Source organism: Rhinolophus sinicus, chromosome 18, assembly GCF_057876585.1.
Source record: "Rhinolophus sinicus isolate RSI-liver-muscle chromosome 18, RSI-T2T, whole genome shotgun sequence".
In the NCBI taxonomy this organism is placed as follows: domain Eukaryota; kingdom Metazoa; phylum Chordata; class Mammalia; order Chiroptera; family Rhinolophidae; genus Rhinolophus; species Rhinolophus sinicus.
In genome coordinates, this window is record NC_142518.1 from 29,014,071 (window position 1) to 29,036,279 (window position 22,209).

At 38.1% G+C, this 22,209-nt stretch overlaps 1 protein-coding gene and 1 long non-coding RNA gene across 10 annotated transcripts in view; one reads left to right on the plus strand and one right to left on the minus strand.

Annotated features, from left to right (window-relative positions):
• The window catches only part of OTC (ornithine transcarbamylase), a 56,660-nt gene extending 41,437 nt beyond the window's left edge, over positions 1 to 15,223 (plus strand). The window contains exons 7-10 of the mRNA XM_019747855.3: positions 5,319 to 5,372; positions 5,453 to 5,602; positions 8,154 to 8,291; positions 15,054 to 15,223. Of these exons, the coding sequence (XP_019603414.2) occupies positions 5,319 to 5,372; positions 5,453 to 5,602; positions 8,154 to 8,291; positions 15,054 to 15,113 (402 nt within the window). The 3' untranslated portion in view covers positions 15,114 to 15,223. The remainder of the gene's footprint in view (positions 1 to 5,318; positions 5,373 to 5,452; positions 5,603 to 8,153; positions 8,292 to 15,053) is intronic.
• LOC141569739 (uncharacterized) overlaps positions 1 to 22,209 on the minus strand; it is a 215,331-nt gene that overhangs the window by 64,271 nt on the left and 128,851 nt on the right. The gene's annotated exons all lie outside the window — the stretch shown is intronic.

Genomic DNA, 22,209 nt, shown 5'->3' on the forward strand with positions numbered 1-22,209 from the left:
AAAGGATGACTTTCTTTTCACGGTATATCCTTTCATGTAGTTTGAATTTCTTAACATGTAAATATGTGTTACTTACATAAAAACATCCATCCATAAATAAATACACCAAAATAAAAAAAGTCAGATCCCTTTAGGAGAAGCCCTGTGTTACGATACCTGCACACTCATACAAAATAAATAGGCCTTTCAGATGATAAAAATTAACCCTACAAGAGATTCATACAGAAACCAGTCTGGAAGGATTCCCACAGAACCTTTGAAATATCTCATCTCTACTGAATTGTTTTCCCCAATATGTTTCTCATTGGCTACTGATATTCTATCAGGAGTCTTTTGAGTGGAATACTCCCCTAAATAGAAACCATTTCAGAAACAAAGTAAAAGACAGAATTGACCCTCTCATTAAGAGACGACTATTCAAAATTATTGTGTACCAGTGTGTTTCTGACCAAGCATGCATTTGCTGTTATTTCAGTAGTTGCCGCCGTGGTTAACTCTGAAAAGCTAAGACATCCAGAGATGACTATATGAGTCCTGAAAATTCCTCCTTGCCTCTGCTTCTTGAGTTTGAGATGTTTATTTGCCAATCAACTGGGAACTTGAATTACACAATGTAGATTAATAGCTAAATTTCTCCAACAGGAAAAACTCAAATCCTTGAGGCGTTCATGCACTCTTCACCCTCTACCAGAGTTTTGGGCCAGGTTCTCCACAAGGAGACCTACCATGGATTGGTGTACAGGTGATTTATTAAGGAAGTACTCCTAAGGCAGACCTGTAGGAGAATAGGGGGAGCAGAACAGAGAAAGGGAAGAATCTAAGCAAGAGTGCCATTTACGGATCAACCATTCTAGTTTTCCTGGGACTAGGGATTTTCGGGGACATGAGTGCAAAACTGGGAGAGTCCTAGGGCAAACCAGGATGATTTGGTCACTCTAGTGCCATGTCAGGTACAGTACCACAGAAAGGAGCGTCAGTGTGATCCCACAGGTGCTCTGCAGTTTAAATTATGCCCCCGAGTTTTCCCAACCTGAGGCAAGGAAGGCGGGTTTTCATCCTTTGAACCAATATTTGGTCAAGGGCAGCAAGAGGATGAATCTCCCGGGTGGTGAATCTCCCGGCACTTTTGGCAGGAAAAGAAGCTGGGTAGCCAGAGGGTCATCAGAAGAAGAGCTGCGAGTGCTGTGAAAAGCACACTGAAACGGGGATAGGGAGGAAAAGTTGTAAAAATGGACCCTCTGATGGCATCTGGGTAGAGCATCAGCATTGTCTGCTGTACCCTGCCAAAACAAAAAACAAAACAAAACAAAACAAAACAAAACAAAACAAAACAAAACAAAACAAAAATGTTTTTTCCTCGTGTTCTTGCTGGACCGGTTTGAGTCAATACACCCTGCAGCCTTAGTTTGCAAGGGCTGCCATAACAAATTACCACAAACTCGGTGGCTTAAAACAACAGAAATTTATAGATTCACAGTTCTATAGACTAGAGGTCCAAATTCAAGGTATTGGCAGGGCCCCACTCCCTTTGAAGCCTCTAGGGAAGGATCCTTCCTTGTCTCTTCCCGCTTCTGATGGTCCCAGACATTCCGTGGTTTGTGGCTACAACACTCCAGTCTCCGCCTCCATCTTCTTCCCTTTATGTCTGTTTCTCTTTACAAATGTCCCTCTTTCTATGAAGACCGTAGTTACCGTGTTTCCTCAAAAATAAGAGCTAGCCATAATACATCTTTTGGAGCAAAAATTAATATAAGACCCGGTCTTATTTTACTATACTATAAGACTGGGTCATATAATATAATATAATATAATATAATATAATATAATATAATATAATATAATATAATATAATATAATATAATATAATAAATAATATAATACCAGGTCTTATATAAGACCGGGTATAATATAATATAATATAATACCGGGTCTTATATAAGACCGGGTCTTACATAATATAATATAATATAATATAATATAATATAATATAATATAATATAATATAATATAATATAAATAATATAATATCGTGTCTTATATTAATTTTTGCTCCAAAAGACACATTCGAGCTGATTGTCCGGCTAGGTCTTATTTTCGGGGAAACAGGGTATATTAAACTTAGGCCCAACCTGATCCAGCATGACCTCATCTGAACTAATTACATCTGCAAAGACCCTACTTCTAAATAAGGTCACATTCTCAGATTCTGGGTGGGAATAAATTTTTTGGAGGACAGTATTCTACCTAACATACTTGCCATAGAACAAATGACAATCATAGGCAACAGCATGCATTGGAAGCCACCCTATTATAGTAAACTTTGGGGACTCAGAGAGATAATGTTTACAACAGCTAATTCTCTATTGTTCAGCATGAACTGAAATAAAGGGTCAGATCTGACATGTGCTTAAGGTGGTTCCTCCCTTTATGGAAAGATTTAACACACTCTCACTACAAATCTAGTTTGAAGAAAAAAAATCTATATTAATGCAAACTATTACTGCATTTAGTTTTAGTTTTTACAGATAAAACATACATTAACAATAATTGTTCCCTGCTATAAGGTGTTTTTATAAAGGCTTTATTCTGTTGGAAAAATATATGATTTAAACATTTTATTGCATGTCAGAGAGTTTTATTAGCATCAGAAGAAAAAATTCCAATATTACAGAGTAATTTCAGCATTGTTCTTATGTAGAAACTCATTTAAATGATAAAGAGTACTAAAACCTGGTTAAATCTCGGTGGGAGTAAGAGTTTTAAAAAGTCTTCTGGAAAGACTGATAGTATAGAAGTTGTTCCATCAATTTATAAGTAGAACTATTTCCTTTAAAGATAAAGCTAGGAGATTTATTGTAAATTTAAGAAGCACTGAAAAGTTTCCAAGGCCATAATTCATCTATTTCTCCATTCTTCAACCAAGAATAACTTCCATGTTCAAGAAAACATCATTTTGTCCTTGATTGCAAAAATTGCTGCATAAACTATTGATGGTAATGATTTTAACATTGTTCTAAGTGAATATTTAGACTGAACTAGGTTTGTTAATCACCTTCGTCTGGTTTGAAGATTTATGTTAAAGCCAATGAGTGATTTAGTATTGAAAGCTGAGCTGTGAGTAAAGAATTCCTTTTTGTATTCTCAGTCATAGCCCAGTGGATGCAAGGTTGGGTGATTTTCTAATTTCCAAATCTCTCTGTTGGTTCTCTAAGTGCTTATTGATTCCTTCTCTAAGACTGATTATAGTTAGGGAGTATAAAACCTGCTCTCCAAAGGGAAAGCTAAATTTTCAGGGCAGGAGGCACATGAGGTAATAGCCCAGTCTCTTAATTTATGTTTACCAGTATGAATGGTCACAACATTAGTTACTAAATTAGCAAGCCTTTATTAATTACTTCCCCAAATCCCGATAAACAAAGCCCCCAAGTTTATGGCTATTTGAGGGTGGTGAACCTGCTAAAATGTCGGCAGCCATCATCAGCAACATATGAGTAGTTTCTTTCCTCAAGAATTTTGTAATGAGAGAAGAAACTACGGTAGACAATCATATGCAAATAAGTACAATTTCAAACGAATAAACTTGAATATACTGTCACAGGTTGAGATTCCTGGGAAGCAGACTCTGAGACAGAGTTTAGCGTGCATGATGTTTACCAGGGCGTGCCCTTGAGATCAAGGCCTGTGGAAATGAGGGAAAGGAAGCAGGAGTGAGCAGAGGGAGAAGCCGAGCTACGATATAGGCCCTACCACCACCTAGGCTGACCTTATGGAGAGTTCTAGATCTGAGATGGCCATTCACAGCTGTCCGGATTGGGAGGAGGGTGTCAGATTTTCATACCCTTCTGTCAACCAGTCACGGAATGTAGGTTGCCCTGGAAAGGTATATGACCTTGGGTGAATCGGCTTTCTGCTACTGAGGCAGTGCCCAAAGAGACTGACAGCCAAAAGCCATCTTCCAGCAGCATTCCCACTGCCTTTATTCATGAAGGGGGATCTGGGTGGCATATCGCAGCGTCCACCACAGTGTCCTACTGAGAATTTATAAACACCAACTCATAATCAGCGCTAAGAATTCAGGAAAATGAAAAGGATGAAGGAAGGTGAGAATAATTATGGGGTTTGGACTGACAAGACTACCATATGGAGGGTCTGAAGGTGAAGCTGGGCTAGAGTTTTGACAAAGGAGGAGCTGACGTGTTCCGATGAAGACACCCCGGAGAGGAGGACAAAATGGGAGGTGAGAGGCTGTGATGGCAGAAAAGGGCAAGACATGTGCAGGGATGACAATAATATTGGCTTTCCTGCAGCAAGATGTTGAGACGAATTAAAAGAGACAGAAACAGGGGATGTCAGTGGGGAGCCTTGATACTCTTAATCAGCTTTGACTTAAGAAACAAGTAGTAAACATCGAAGGCTTCAAAGAAAACAATTCTTGCTGCTGTGTACAGAACAGATTAGAAAGAAAAGATGGAGACAGAGGGGCTACCTGTTGTGTATGGAATAGCTTGGGGGGCTTTCGTTGCTTCCATAATGGCCCCTCACCTAGAGTTGAGACGAGGGTGAGCAAGCGAGGCACCGATGGTGCAAAATCTGTGCTTTCACGACTCTGACAGTGAGCACTTCCTTAGACTTTGTGCCTTAGGCACTTCGCTTGCCTTACCCAAGTCCTGACCCTTCCCTCACCAAGCCACCGTACACAAATGTATTTCAGCAAAAACAGTGTGCTTGCTGTGTAAATGCCATTTCAGAGCAAGTGCCCGGCACTCAGAATACTTGTTGGTGAGTGCAAAAGAATAAGATGTGTGCGTGTAGACTGTTAGTACTTAGCTGTAGTGGTCAGGGAAGGTTTTTCTGAAATACTTGAACTGAGACATGAAAGTGTTATGATACGGAGTGGATATGGAAAAGCATTTCAGACGAAAAAGCATTAAAAAAACACACAAAAAAACAGCTCATGGAAAAACTGAGACCAAAATGCATAAGGTAGAATTATATATATAATCCTCTTAAGCTATTACAGGAACAAGAAAAGGTGCTACCGAGAGCTCAAAAGCACCCCACCCTGTTTGTCTTTATGACTAAGGAGGTCAAAAACGATAAAAGAAGAATGGGGCAATTGCTTATTTTTTGAAATTCCCCAAAGCAATATAAAGGTTTGAAATTCTAGATGTAAATCATATACTACTGCACATGGTTGGGCTACAACTTAAAGCAAAAAAAGGGAAAGAGAGTGTGACTATTGTTGAAAGGAAAGTAACGCATATGTAAGAAACCATATAGAATAACATTACCTAACAGTTACACTCTTCCCCCTGCAGGGTTATGATCCGGATCCCAATATAATCAAGGTGGCAGAACAGTATGCCAAGGAGGTATGCTCCTTATATGTAAAGTCCTAATTGCCTTTCTCTGTCCCATGAAGTTGTTTAACTGGCATGCTTGTGTATGCTAGAACAGTACCAAGCTGTCGCTGACGAATGATCCACTGGAAGCGGCTCGTGGAGGCAACGTATTAATTACAGACACTTGGATAAGCATGGGACAAGAAGAGGAGAAGAAAAAGCGGCTCAAGGCTTTCCAAGGTTACCAGGTTACAATGAAGGTACAAATTGATGCCTCTCTGAAGGTTCATTAATTCCATTCATAAAGGCCAGAACCATCTAATCACTCATTCACTTTGGGGAGAGCAGACTGTCCTTTCATTCCCTATGAAGGACTCACTGACTGTATCCCCCAGGGATTTTTCTCCTCCCTAAGATTAGCTATGTCCTTTGCAAAGACACTTTTGTCCTGGTTGAAGGAATTTGAAACCCAGGCAGAAGAAAGAAGCTGGTTTTCCCCTCTCACAGCAGTGAAGGCATTGGAATGCTTTTACTCTTTTTGTGTTTAGAGACATAAGGTTACTTCTGTTGCATGCAGTTTCTTCTGATTTCTTCTAAGAAAAGCCCCGTTATTATGTTCTTTAGGCTGATCCTTGCTTCTATTTTCTAAGGACTCGCAAATCCAGTTGAGTTTTGCTAACTGACTCCAGGGCATTCCCAGGGGAATCCCACCTAAGCTGATGCCTTTCATTAATTAAAATCTGAAACAATGCTTCTCAATCTTGAGCATGCCTTGGAATTGCCTGGAGGAGGTGTTAATACACAGCTGGCAGTAGGTCACTCCCCTGTGGATTCTGAATCTGTAGGTCAGGGGTAGGACTCAAGAATTTGAGTTTCTATCTAGTTCCCAGGTGATGCAGCGCTGCTGCTCTAGGGTCACACTTTGAGAACCATCATTCTGGAGGAGGACCCTAAAAGTCAGGTGTGCATTGGGATTTTGTCAGCAGAGAAACTAATCTGTTTAATGGAGAAAGGGATTAAGCAATTATAGTAGACATCTTATTGACAAAGTAATATATAAATACAAGCTCCTTATTTAATATATGGCAATATAATGAAGTTTGAAAAATAAAAAGTGAAAATGTCTTTCCCTTCATCCCTTACCAGTGACTATTCCCCAGAGGTAGCCAGTGTTTTAACACTTTGATGTGTCTCTTTGCAAATCTCTTCTGTGTGTTTACATAGTATGCCTACACACACACACACAATTATTGATTTATCATAAATGGTATTTTAAAATATATTATTCTGACTTACTTTTTTCACTTAACAAATCTTAGATTTTCTTTTCCATTCATTTAGATATTTTTCATTCTTTTAAATGGCTGCATAAAATTCCAAATTATGAGTCGACCATAATTCACCTAAAATGTTTCCTGTTGATAAATTAGGCGATTTCAAGTTATCCCAATTACAAACAATGCTGCAATGCACATTCTTATACATATTTCTTTGTGCAATTATTACTAGAAAATAGATCCCCAGAAGAATTTCCGGGAGAAATGGCAGATACTTTTTTAAAATATGGGAAATGCTGCTAAATTACCCATCCAAAAACGACTGGCAAAAACAAAACAAAACAAAAAAACGACTGGCAACTTATGCTCCCTCCATACTCTCTCTATTCTTAGCTATTTACATTTTTAATTAAGAAGTTTGTACCTCATATTTTTAAAAATTTGCGTTTTCCTGATTACTATGAAGTTAAACATCTTTTCATGTTTATTGGCCATTTTCCATGTCTATTTCTATAAACTGCTATCCTATCCTTTGCCCATTTTCTATTTTTCTTTTATGTTTTTTATTATTGGTTATAGGAGTTATTTATATATTATGGCCAATCCCTTGGCACATATATGGCAAATCTTTTCATGGAGAAATTTTAAGTTCCCTGTGGTTTACCTCATACCTACTTTGACCAAACTTAGATGTTTTTCTGGTGCTCGAACTGTAGGCATGAAGAGCAGGAACCTCACTGATGTATGACAAGTTAAAATATTACTCCTTTCCCTTGTCACTTTTCCAGTATTTTAGAAATTCAGAAGGTTCTGAACCTAGAGCTAGAGTGGGAGGTAAAACAAAATTTTAGTATAAAGGTAATAATTTTGAGGTAAGAAATTCTGATGGAATGCAGTTTTGAATTGTTAAGTGAACAATGGAAATGGATGGGAAAATGTAACTTTCAGGAATCAACTGTTGGAGAAAATGAAAACTGTTAGGATATTTGCATTAAGAATGAAACATCTAGTTCAGAGTGCTCATAATCCTGTTTAATGCATTCCTATCTCAGCGTTCTTCTTCAAAAATGTTTAACTAGTGATAACGTATGCTCCAAGTGCTAAAAACCAGAATTTGGAAATAAGCTCAAAACGTAACATAATTACATAAAAGCAACTTGTAAAATATATTGAGGTATAATTGGTGACTTTTGCTATCAACCACATATTACACTACTAGAGTTCTTTACTGAAATGTCCACTATCCCACTAGACAGAGTAACAGAAAACTGAGTTAGTGGTTTAATTTGGAGTGACGATCTCCCAAATAATCATAATAAAAAGACTATAACGTTCCACAAGTTGAAAGTACCATGTACACCCCTGGGTGCCTTGAGCTTACACCCTCCTTTGTCTCTTTGCATGGCCTTTGGTGTCTCCCTTTGCATTGATCTGATCTCTGACTCCATGCCATATGTGTTTTTAAATACTGAAGACAAATGTGATAGCCACATATAAGAGTCAAAACACAGACTTATCCCCATCTCTTCTTTAGATTGCTAAAGTTGCTGCCTCTGACTGGACCTTTTTACACTGCTTGCCCAGAAAGCCAGAAGAAGTGGATGATGAAGTGTTTTATTCTCCACGATCACTGGTATTCCCAGAGGCTGAAAACAGGAAGTGGACAATCATGGTAAGCAAGAAACGGAGAATGGAGAACAAGGAGTTCTCTGTGTGGCCCCAACTTGGTCAGTTACACCTTTTGAAATTATCCACCTACATTACTTGCTCATATGGAATATATTTTTTCCAGAAAGTTCGTAATAGATTTTTATTGCTTATTATCATTTATAGCATATTTTAATGAAATGAAACTAACCCCCTTCAAAATATATCTATTTTAATCAAAATTCTAACTCCTCTTTATCAGCCTGAGCACCAGCCACCATTGCCTGCCAAGCATTATAAGTTGCATAACTCTTATTTTACAATTCCCTTTTAATGTTCATAGAAGTGCCTAATTCAGCGCCTGGTACAAAAGGGGCATTTGAAGTAATCTTATTTCCTTCCTCTTCTCTTTCTTCCTTTCATAACTTGCCTAGATAATTGTTTTGGTTCTCTACTTGACTTTGGCAATACAGACACATTTGTTTTTAGGCATGGAACATTTTCAGAATTGCAACAAAACTAACTTAAAATTTATTCGTCCCTTTAACAATGCTACTGGTTTCATCGTCATCTCTGCTATTCTATAGTAGGAAATATTAACCTCATGTCTCTGCTTTACAATATCCCAAACTTCCCCTTCTTCTATGGAAAACTGAATACTCAAGTGCCATAATTTGGTACCACCATTTTTTAGCTTTTAGTGATTTAACTGATCTCAATTACTATACCAGCTAGGGTTTTACTGGCAAACAATACAGTTAACTCTAGTTAGGTAAATGGAAAGGAATTTATTAAGGCACTAAGCAGCTCCCAGAATCTCTGGGGAAAGACAGTACAGCAAATCATTCTTGGACACCCCATATTCAGAAACAACACAGGCAGGAAAATTGCCCAACAACACTGTGGTTCTTTTATAGCCAAACACCACTGACACAGCCACCCATAACCTGGTACGTAAGGCCCTTGAAACTAAGTGCTAGATATTCCATTATAGCGGCCCCAGATGAACCAGGTACCACCAGCTGCATTATGGATCAGAAGACCCAATGTTCCAGAGAATGAGTTCCACTGCATTTGGTTCACTTATGGCTCCCAGTCTTGAGTAGATGCAGTTGAGTGGCAGCTGCAGAGGAGTCTAGGAAATGTAGTTTATAGCTTCCAACTTCTGGATTAGAGAAAAATGAGCTAGAAAGGACTGTCTATTAATTATTTATATATTTTATAATTGAAGAGAGATAAAGTTATTGTGAGTATTAAATACATGTAAAGCATTTAGTGTGGTATCTAATACACCATAAATACTGTGATTATAATTAATAAATTAGTATCCCCATCAGCATCTTCATTGTTGATCTAATGTAGTGACCAGAAGAGATTCGAGCTCCACTATGGCTTCTTGGAAGCCATTCATGACTCCCTTTGCTGAGGAAAGTTGCATATCAGGCTTAAATTTGTCATATCTAATAAGAGGGATGATTGTTTTTCTTATTGTTCCCTTCAGCTTGCCACTTCAGGACACTAATTTTGGCTAAAATGGGAATTGCCCTGTCATCTAGACCAGTGCTTCTGAAACTTTAATGTCCATTTCAATCACCTAGGGATCTTGTTAAAGTATAGATTTGGTTTCAATAGGTCTGAGGTGGGACCGAAGATTCTGCATTTCTAACAAGCACCCAGATAATGCAGATGCTACTGTCCTGTGAACCACATTTTGAATAGCAAAGATCTAAATGATGAAAAGGAAAATGTGAGCAAACAGAACAGAAAAGGTAGAATCACACTCAAATCAGACAGCTGCAGGCATTCAGAAGGAATATTTTAAAAATGGAGAAAGAAGACAATTGATGTGTTGATCACTGTTCAGGCAATATGCTTACTCAGCAAATGCTTTAAAAAAAAGAAAAGAAAAGAAAAGAAAAGGTGAGCTCTCCAATCATATACCTCAGGAAGAGACATAGCAAAAAATTGTCCTCAAGTTCTATTCTTCTTATTTTAATTTTTAAAAATTTTTCATTAAATTTATTGGGGTGACAATGGTTAGTAAAATCACATAGATTTCAAGTGTACAATTCTATAATACCTCATGTATATGTCACATTGTGTGCTCACCACCCAGAGTCAGTTCTCCTTCCATCACCACATATTTGAACTCGAGCTCTATTCTTTATCAGAAGATGATTGAAGTTACAAAGAAATCAACCTAAATCCGTTAAAATAGGTCCTTTTAGAAATTCATGGAGGGGAGAGCTAAAAGAAAGTTTTCTAAAATATCCTTTATGGAGAAACTGCGTGTCTGAATTTTTAAAGAGCTTATTAAACATCTTTAAATTAAATTTACTTAAGAAATTAAATACGTAATGTATTCACATGGTTGAAATGTTTACAAGGTTACACACTTACACACACACACACACACACACACACACACATACACACACACTGAAACCTTATGCCCACCCATTTTCCATCCATCTAAGTTTGACTGCCATCTCTCTATCCCCCGCCTTCCTGAGGTATTCACTATTATTAGGGGAAGTTATATTGTAAAACAAACTAGAGGCATAGTCACATTAAAATGAATGTGGAGAGTCGAAAATACAAAGAAAACTGGGAGTGAGGAGCCGTGAATTCTAGAACTTTCTGTAAGAGTAGTCAGCTGTGTCATCTTAGATAAGTATTATCTTTCCATTCCCCTGTTTCCTCGTATATAAAATAATCAGATCAAGCTGTATAGATGGCAAATAAGTTTTAATTTTAGGTCCTCAATCTCATCAACAGGCTACTTGGAGTCCTGTGTTCAGAAGGTATTAATAGTTCTAAGCCTGCCTATGGTCTTGGAAAGAAAGAGTGGCATCACTGACTAGTGATACTTGACATGGATTCTGGAAGGGAGGTGGTGACACACACTGCACTCTGTCTCTAAGCTAGATGTTTTGGAGGCCCATTGAGCTAAGTTCATTTTAGCAATCATATACGGAACATCTACTTGTGCCAGGCCCTCTGCCAGGAATTGGAGATGATAAAAAAAAAAGACTATTGTGCGGTCCCCATCAGCCTGTACTGTTCATAGAAGCATAGCATTTTCAAGTGGGATGAGACCTTAGAGACTGTCTAGCCTAAATTCTTACTTTATAGCAAAGAAATTATCTTCAGTTTATTTAGAATGGCATTGAGGCTCAGCACCTCTGTGATCGATTTTTCTGGGATGTTCTAAAGGCACAATACTTGTTTTCCTCTAGAATGTCCTTATCCAATATAGTAGCCACTAGATACATGTGGCTATTTAAATTTGAACTTAAACTAGTAAAAAAACAACAACTTAAGATTCAGTTCCTTAGACACACTAACCACGTGTTAAGTGCTCAACAGCCACATATGGCTAGTGGCTGTACTATTTGTACTTGACAGAACACACATAGAACATTTCCATCATTACAGAAAGTTCTATTGGAAAGCACTCCTGTCTAGAGAATGATTTCCACACACACACTTTCAATTAAAAACAGGATGGAAGAAGGAAGGAAAGATATAATCTAGCTTCAAGTTCCGAGATGCCCATAATGACTGGTATATAATAAGGTATAAAATTAAATAGGGTGAAGGGCTTGCACTAAAAGCATATATAACCTTTTAAAAGTAAAAATGCACTCTTTCAGCACTCAGAGTAGCTTTTTAAGACCTCCATGCTGGGTGATTCCCAGCAGTGCTATTCAGAACATTCCAGTAATCACATCATTTTCTCCATAGTACACAGGCCTTTTGATCCCCGCCCCCCTTTTTTAAATATACCCTCTCCTCCCCACAAAGCTGGCTTTTGTATTTTTCAGTAATTAGTAAGGCTATAGGACTCAAAAATCAGGAGTGTTTCTTCCTCTGCCCACAATTTACTGTGGGGCTAAAGTAACCTAAACGGACCCTACAAAACAAGCTGACACTTCAAAGCACTACTATCAGGATGACCCTCAGGTACACAACACCATTGCGAATGTAAGTCACAGTATTTTATAGTCTCTTACTTCTCTCCTTGTTAGGGGTGCCCGATACATTACAGTTAAACTGAAATTTCAGATAAACAAAGAATTCTTTAGTATAGTGATATCCATGTAACATTTGGGACATACTTAGAGTTGAAAGAAATTGTTTACCTGAAATGTCAATTGAACTATCTGTCTATTTATTTAGTTAAATCTGGCAACTCTATTCCAAGTAGATGTCCTAAGATTTTGCATTTGAAAATAAATTTGACACATGCAATGACAATTAAAAACAAAACAAAACATGAGATATGTTCCCAGGAATCCATAAGAAAGTTTAAAATATTTTACCTGAAAGAAGCTTTTATCCCAGTTTGGCCTTCCTACTTTCTTTTTGTCATTCAGATCTCAACTTAAATGTCACTCCTTTAACAAGGTCTTCCCTGGCCACCCACTCTTAAGTGATTCCCCAGGCCCCTTTATACCATTTTTTTAAAAAAGATATTTATTGGGGAAGGGGAACAGGACTTTATTGGGGAACAGTGTGTACTTCCAGGACTTTTTTCCAAGTCAAGTTGTTGTCCTTTCAGTCTTAGTTGTGGAGGGCGTAGCTCAGCTCCAGGTCCAGTTGCTGGTTGTTAGTTGCAGGGGGCGCTGCCCACCATCACTTGCGGAAGTTGAACCAGCAACCTTGTGGTTGAGAGCCCACTGGCCCATGTGGGAATCAAAGCGGCAGCCTTCGGAGTTAGGAGCATGGAGCTCTAACCGCCTGAGCCACTGGGCTAGCCCCCATTTTAAATTTTATTTTATAATGACATTTATCATTACTTGATATTTTCTTGTTTGTTTGTTGCCTGTCCCCTCGCCATTATAATGAAAACTGCTTCATAAGAGCATTGATCTAGGCTGTAGTGTTCTTCATTATACCCAAAATCGTGCCAGACAAATACCCTAAATATGTGGTCAATACATTTTCATAGCCTGACGGCATTATAAGATATTGGTTCTAGAACATAAGCTTTGGAAATCAGGTTAAAGTTCTGGCTCTCTGTGTGACCTTGGGCAAGTGCTGTAACTTCTCTAAGCCCAGTTTATTCACATGAAAATGAGGATAAAAATAGACACAACCTCATGTGGTTGTGGGGATTAAATGAGGTAAGTAATCTGAACATAGTGGTGAAGGTCTAGGGACAAAGAGATACAGATCCAGCCCTTACCAGCACCACTCAGGAAAATGCCCACGCCTCGGTTTCCTCATCTGTATTTTATATCTCTGACCGCCTCACACAGTAGGAAAGGATATTAAATGGTAGGATGCACAGAAAGCATTTAGTGCAGGGCCCAGCACATGGTAACTGCTCAGTTAATGCACTCGATGAACACCTTTAAAATATAAGACCTGCCCTTTTTGTTTTAATTAAAATATGTTGGGGTGATACTTATTTAAAAAAACTAGTGATGCCAAGATTGCACTGAAATAAACCACTAATCTATTACTGATAAGAATCTAAATTGAGACAACTTTTCTGGACATTAATATGTAAACTGTACCAAGCATTTTAATAATGTTGTGCAGTATTGATCTATTAATATTATGTCTAGGAAGTGATTTTAGGAGATTATTCAGAGATAGGTATAGAGATTAATAATAGGGAAGTTTATCATAGTAAAATAAGAATGATGAAAGTTCATTAAAATCCTAAATATCCAATACAAAGAAAGTAAATAAATGAATCTATATCTATATCTATACCACATTAAAAAATATGTTGGGGTGACAATGGTTAGTAAAGTTACATAGGTTTCAAGTGTACAATTCTGTAATACATCATCTGTATATGACATTGTGTGTCAACACCTACACTTTTGCTATAGGCTAGGGACACATGCAGAGTACGATCGGAAGGAAAGAGCAAGTACGCGAAAGGCAGTAAAACAACCTCTTAAGAGTGGAGTCAGAGAAAACTGGGTCCAAAGCCAGTTCTGTACTATCTGTTGTTTTCAGGATTGATTTCCTCTTCTATAAATGATAATAACAGAAGCTACCTTAGAAGGTTGTTGCATTAAATGAGATAATGCATAAACATTTATCTCTAGCTCACCACAGCACCTAACACAGTGCCTGGCAAATATTTCTTAACTCACTAACGCATGATAAGGCACTTAATTTGGTACACAGTAAGCACGCAATAAACATTTGTCACCATTTTTTCTGATATTACTATTGTCGTTATTGTGGAAGTTGGGAAGAGTGAAAGTGAAAATTACCATTTATGGCTGACAGCCTAATGAGAAGCTGTACTCTTGGTTCTAAATATTCTTTCATGAGGACCCAGATTCAGATAGACACTACTTGTTAGCCCAAATGATTGACTTTTGTTCTACAGCTGATTTATTCTAAACTTCTTTAGGTTACAGGTGACCAAAGCACAGTGTAAACACAAGGATGGGAGGGATTGCGTTTCTCTGAAACTAGCCCATACCTAGGTTTTACTTATGACTGGAAAATCTAATCATGGCTACTACCATGGGATCTCATGTCAACTCTCTAACCCACGAGTCATGGAAAGAGGCCTAAGTAAGCATGGTGTTTGTGCCTATATTTGGTCAGTCTGATCCCTCCTGACCTTCCTTTATCTAAATAAAAATAAGTATTAGATCGGAACTGTCCCCTTATCATTTCATCAAGTAAACACATCATAACTGTAGGCTTTCAAAGCTAGAACCCAGTTCCCCTTCCTTAGGTCCTCGAGCAGACTCTTAGTAACGCTTACCCATTTCTTCATTTCTCTCTCTTTGTTGTATCATCCTAGGCTGTCATGGTGGCCCTGCTGACCGATTATTCACCTCAGCTCCAGAAGCCAAAGTTTTAATGCTGTGATGCTTGTCAAGAGGGAAACGATGTTCTTCAGTAACAGAATGAGTCAGTTTATGGGGGAAGGAGAAGGTAATCTAAGAAATAAACAAATCCTGATATGTGGTATATGTGAACAATATATTGCTTTGCCATTCTGAAACTTTCCTAAAGGCCTTTATTTAAGGGTTGATGCCCTGTAATACGTGGCTTGACTTGGTTTATACTCTCTAATTCACAATTTCTGAGTTACATTTGGGTGTCATATTAATAATCATATACATTTGCTTCAACTAAACATAAAATATTGTGTTCATAATGTATAATGTCTAAGCCATTAAATGTAATCTATGCTTATTACCTTAATTAATTATCACCCACGCTAATTTATAAGTAAATATTTACCAGGCAGTCAGCTGCTGGTAGATCTGTGGGCTGTGTTCATATCCCTCAAGACCAACAAAGAAGCCAAATCATCCATCTTACTGATTTAGTGCAATTTTCAGGCAAATGAGGTAGATAGACTTTCAGTTATGGAGGCAAATGATGAAATTCTTAGAAAACAGCTATAATTATGCCCAAACTCTGGAGTTCTTTCCAGTCACTTGTGGGAAGGAGGGTCCTTCTAGAGCACACATCTCTTTTCTGTAATGAATACTTAATGTTACAAGACTAAAGAAGCCTTTGTGAACAAGTGGTAAAATCATGGATGCCTGGGTAGGAACGTAAGATCCATCAGAGAGTGATATTTTCGTAGGTTCAAATTCTCCAGCAGGAGCAATTTAGTTTTTCATGTTTGTGCTTATCATGCATCTATTCATACCAGATAGTGGATATTTCCATAAATCCACTACTTGCCACATTTTAGCCCATTTTTTTCTCCAATTTTTTTCAGGATAATAAAAATTTGCATTACTGGATTATTATAATTAAAGCTAGGTGTCTCTTGTGGGTGGCTAAAATTTGAAATGTTGAATTATTATGACATAATTTGAATTTTTTTAGTTAAAATTTTAAATAACATAAGTGGAACTTTAAAAAAAATAATGTATTTTATAGAGGAGAAAAATAGTAATTAACTTTGCATTCTACCTCCACTATTAGAAGAATGTTTCCAGGCTGGTTGGCTGATACTTTTCAGGAGATAGCTATGACTTAAATGACTGAGTAAGGGGTGAATTACAAATTAGATTTGTAATGAAGATGCAATAAAACATATTTTGTAGGGGAAAAAAGGTTTGTAATGTTACAGGGAAAAAAATCATTTTTTCTAGTAAATATCAAAGGTGACTTTCATGTCTATGGTAATTTATTGGGAGCACTTAAGAAAGAAAGAGTGGGGTGGACGGGCGGCTTAGGTGGTTAGAGCGCGAGCTCTGGGCAACGGAATGGGGCTGCCGGTTCGATTCCCACATGGGCCAGCGAGCTGCACCCTCCTCAACTAGAATGAAGTCAATGAGCTGCCTCTCAGTTCCTGGGTGACCAGACGGCTCAGCTGGTTGGAGTATGGGCTCTCAACCACAAGGTTGCTGGTTCGACTCCTCGACTCCCGCAAGGGATGGTGGGCTCTGCCCCCTGCAACTAACAATGGCAACTGGACCTGGAGCTGAGCTGTGCCCTCCCTAACTAAGATTGAAAGAACAACAGCTTGACTTGAAAAAGTCCTGGAAGTACATATACACTGTTCCCCAATAAAGTCCTGTTCCCCTTCCCCAATAAAATCTTTAAAAAAAAGAAAGAAAGAGTGGAGTTGTGTGGGCTATCTTCTTTCAGCAGAGTGTACAGGAACCATTTAACCAGATAGTAGAAGCTCTCCTTTAAACTGCCTACATGTACTTTCTAAATGGTCCCCAAGATGATGAGCTGTTATCTGTTTACTGGTTATTCTTTGAACCAAGTGGAAGTTATAATCTTCTTCCCTCCATCGAAAAGAACTTATAATCATTTTCTTGCCAAAATATGGTCACTTTACCTCAGAAAGCCCCAGAGCTTTCTTTTTAATGTACACACAAGTTAACATCTTTCTCAACCCAAACATGTAGAAATTTGCTTTCTTAACTTTTCATCTTAAAAATATATTATTTATATTACCAGGAATAAAGAAAAAAAGGAAGGAAAATTTAGCCTTAACTTTTCCAAGGCGATTTTTATCTCCTGTTTCTGTTTACCCTTTCTTCCCTCATTCCTTTTCCTGTTGAACTACTATGACAACAAAGATGAACGAAAATTCCAGCAATGAACCTTGGGTCTCTGGTATACATAACAGATCCTATCTATTTCATTAATATAACTAGCCAAAGTGTTCCTTTCTTCCAGGCTTTCTCTATTGTAACATTGGAAATAAAAACATCAAGTGATTACACTGCAATGATTTCAATGTCAGGGAAGAATCATCAATTTTTTTTCAGTGATAAGTTTCCAGAACTTTAGAAAAATAATTCAATGTCAGATGTTTCTAATGGACATTGTGCTAATGATATGACTATTATAAAACTCCCAGGAAGAAAGATCTGCACAGATTAGCATGGCAGTGCCACATGAGAGCTCATATGCAAGCAGGTGACCGTAGAATCTCAGTGAAAATGGCAGGGGCGCCTTGACCCAATGCTGAAGTTCCAAGGCAAGGCTTCTCATGTGATAAAAATGAATGAAGAATACATACAGAGAGGGTATCCAGAACACATTCTTTTGGGGGCCTTTTTGTCTTAGAAGTTCTCATCAATGTCTAGATTATGGAGATGCTTGAGGTGCATGGGATTGATGTCTTTTGACAAATATGAAAGGCCATATCAAAGAGTGAAAAACTAGTCAAGTCACAATGCTCAGACTCCTACAACCAGAAACACCAAATACTGATGTGCAAGTTGTGCTCTGTGCAAAGGTCTCAGGTGAAAGGTCTGAGTAAGGGTTGAAACCTGGTCTGTACTTCAGTTACCAAGTCTTATGCCTCCTTCCAGGCCTTACAGCCAGGAGGAAGGCAAGACTTCTTTGTGAGTTGTTCTCCTAGAGCGGACACTTTTCAGTATTCCATAAGCCTGAATAGGTGCTTTGTTTTAGGTCACACAAGGGGCCAGTATCTGGTGGTGGGGGGGGCCCGACCATCAACTATGTATCAGGATTTTTAAAAAATATCACATCGTATTTGATTAAAAAGATACATAGGGACACTTCAGTGATGGTGTTGGTGTTTGCCTCAGTTTCTGCCACAGTTTCATTAAGACTGCGTAATGATAATGTTTGTCCATCTTCGTGTGTCAAATACATGACACAGATCATTGAAGCAGGAATTTGGGACCAACTCTGCAGTTCTTTAATATTTTAAAGAAATTCATCCCTGATAATTATCCAGAAAAATTTTTTTTCTTTTTTTAAAAAAATTTATTGGGTTGACAATTGGTAGTAAAATTACATAGATTTCAGGTGTACAATTCTGTATTACATCATCTATAAATCCCATTGTGTGTTCATCACCTGAGAAAATTTAATGTTGATTATTGGTAAAAGAATCTTGGTCAGAACATATGGAAGTGAATTCTCTGATATGGACTAAATCTTTTCACAGTTTTAATAGTGCCTGACTTATATCAATGACACCAGACTCAGTTTCTGATCAATACTTTTTTGAAACTCATTCCCAGACGAAATATGCAAGCACAACAACTGCCTTCTACAGTGAAATCGTTAGGCAAATGGATTTTTCAACCGGAATGAGGTTAGAAATAATCCAGACTACCACTTCATTTTACAAAAGAAGAAAATAGGAATAACAAGAAAATGTTCCTAGGATAGGAATATATTCTATCGGGAGCGATAATGCATGTGTTCAACACCCTTCTGCAAACTATCTGGGATCACACAAATGCAGCCACTTGATTTACCTCATAGCTGAGTGGGGAATAGGAAGCTGGCTGGTCCAAGACTATGGTTCTGTGAGGTCAAGGGATAGAGAGGAGAGGTCACACCTGAGGCAGGGATGCATACAGATATCCAGGGATATGAACAGACATCCAGAGATATGAACAGACATCCAGGGATATGAACAGACATCCAGAGATATGAACAGACATCCAAGGATATGAACAGACATCCAAAAGACATCCATATAGTAGATGCTGTTGGTGCCCCATCCAGATCCCTTTTACCTGGGTTTGTCTACCCCCCAGCTGCTGTCACGGTTGGCTACTAATGGCTCACAGTTACTTCTTTTTCTGAAGAGCTACCCTCAGTTACCAGGAACCACTTAGGCCAGGAGGTTAAGCTCTCAACTCCATCCCACCACAGTCAATGAGTGACTGAAAGATGTAACAAAATTTGGCTCCTTTCCTTCCAGGTAGGACCAACTCTGGTAAAATTCATTCAACAGAGCTCCCCATGGGATCAGGCTGAAGCTAATGTCTGAGACCACATCCTTGGTTAGCTTTCCCTGCTGCTAAGCTGCAACCCTTGCTTCCCTTCCCCTCAGAGTGCTCACTCAATAAATCATTTGCACCAGAATCTCCATCTCAGGCTCTGTTTCTAGGGAATCTGATCTCAGATGATCCACAAATAAGATTTTTCAGACGTCTGTACTATACTGCTCATCCTTCAGGAATCGAGGGCACAGTAGACAGGGTAAGAGGCCCACTGGTAACAAATGGTGAAAAGCTTGTGCTTAGCAAGCACAAGCTTTTCTAGTTACCAGGATCAGTCTTTCTTAGAAGGAAGCAGAACATTATATGTAACAAATATTATTTTCTGTCACAGGTTCAAATTCATAACAAGGAATTTATTAGCTTCATGGAATAAGAAACCAATTTGCTTTCCCCAGAGAAGAGTATATCTGAGTTAACTGACACAGTATTTCTGATTTATTTTTGTGATATTTTAGTACCTTTCTAGATTGGCAACCCTGGCAGCTATTTAGTTGGCCTGCCCTTTGCATTGGCTTCTTGGCTTGCCCCAAATTTAGCAGTTCTAGACTGGAGCCTGAGAATCCGTGTGTTTTTAAAACTAGTTTCAGGTGTACAAAACAACATAGTGATGGCTATGTCTGGTGTCAGATGGGTTGTGGACTTGTTGGGCTTATCACTTTTTGAGGTGTGTAAATGCCTAATCACTATGTTGTTTTGTACACCTGAGAATCTGTGTTTCTAACAAGTTCCCAGGCATGCTCATGCTGCTGGTCCAGAGACAACACTTGGAGAATCACTGGCCTAAGACAATTCTAAAGACTTATATGAGGGGTTTTCATCCCCACATCCATAAAGTACCACCATAAAGCATCTGCCACAACCCAAATCCTCTAACTATGAATCTGTCTTTGGAGCCACTGAGGCCTGGGTTGCATTCCTCATCTGCTATGTAACAGCTATCGAACCCTGCTATCCTCCTCTGCTAAATTGGAATAATAATGCCCATCTCATAGTGTTGTTGGGAGGATTAAATGAAGTAACATGGATAAGAGTATTTGGCTTAGAGCAAGTGCTAAATCAATATTAGCGCCTTTTTATTTGAACCATTGTTTCTAACACTTCATATTTTTTCTTTGGTCCTTGGTAACAAAATTGTATCCCAGCATGAGAAATATATTGAATGGAATACTTGGTATCCAAAAAAGTGCAAGGAATGAGCTTGTCTTCTGAAGTTGGCAGAACCCAGCAGCTGATGCTTCGGCTGTGCCATCTCCCTCTAGGATCTGGTTTGTGAATAGGTGACCCAGGTGAGCGACCTGGCTCTTTGCCAAAGATGGATGGAATCAGAGATGCCAACAAGCCCAAAAATCTAATCAAGGTGACTATACACTGCTTAGAAAATCATAGCAGGAATATATATTTATATAAGACAAATCAAATATATTTGGCAATTGTCAGCCTTGGGGTCTAGCTGATAAAAGGGGGAAGGGATTATGGAAACCTCATCAGGGTTTATCCATCTTTGTCTGAGGCTACAATTGCTCCAAGGAGTTTTCAAACTGTTCTGAAGGCAGCAGTTCTCAAACATTTTGGTCTCAGGACCTCTTTACATGCTCATAAGTTATGAAGATCTAGCTTTCGTTTCTGTGGGATATATCAATATATATATATATATATATATATATATATATATATATATATATACCACATTAGAAATTAAAACAGAAATATTAGACGTATTTGCTTACTGATTTTAAAATAACAATAGCAAACCTATTATAGGTGTTATATATATATGTGTGTGTATATATATATATGTATATATATATGTGTGTGTATATATCTGTATATATACATATACATATATATGTATATATACATGTATATACACACACATACATATATATATAACACCTATAATATATATACATACATATATATATCAAAAATAACTGCATTTTCCAAAACAAAGTTAATGAATAAGTGGCTGACCTTGTTTTACAATTTTGCACGTGTCTTCGATGCCTGTCTTTATAGACGACAGCTGAATTCTCACATCTACTTCTGCATTCCATCTGTGGCACTATGTTGGTTTGAAGTACAGGAAGACTATCCAGCCTCACACAGATAAGTATTTGAAAAGGGAGGTCTAGCCTTTTCAAATAATCACAGATATTCTTTGATGTTATACTGAAACTCCACAAGTGATAGCTCCTTAAACATTAGTTGCAATATGGAATCTGAAATCACATCAACGAACTTTTCTACACTGTTACATTAAACTTCATGTCTATTTTGCAGTTAGAATAGATCTTTTAACCATGTGTGATTCCACATTGGTCATTTGGAAAATATGAGTCCACTGAATTATGCAGATATTCCAAATGACGGCACATTATATTATAAAAAAAAAATCACAGTTGTTAATATCACCACTGCTATGGTAAATGTTTGCATCCCTTCCCCAAATGCATATATTGAAATCATAACCCTTAAAGATTATGATATTAGGAGGTGGAACCTTTGGCCATGAGGGTGGAGTCCTCATAAATAGGATTAGTGCCTTATAAAAGGGACCCCACAGAGCTCCCTAGTCCCTTCAATCATGTGAGGACACAGTGAGAAGGCACCAGCTATGAACCAGGAAGAAGGTCCTCACCAGAACATGACCATACTGACACCTTGATCTTGGACTTCCCAACCTCCAAGACTGAGAAGAAAATG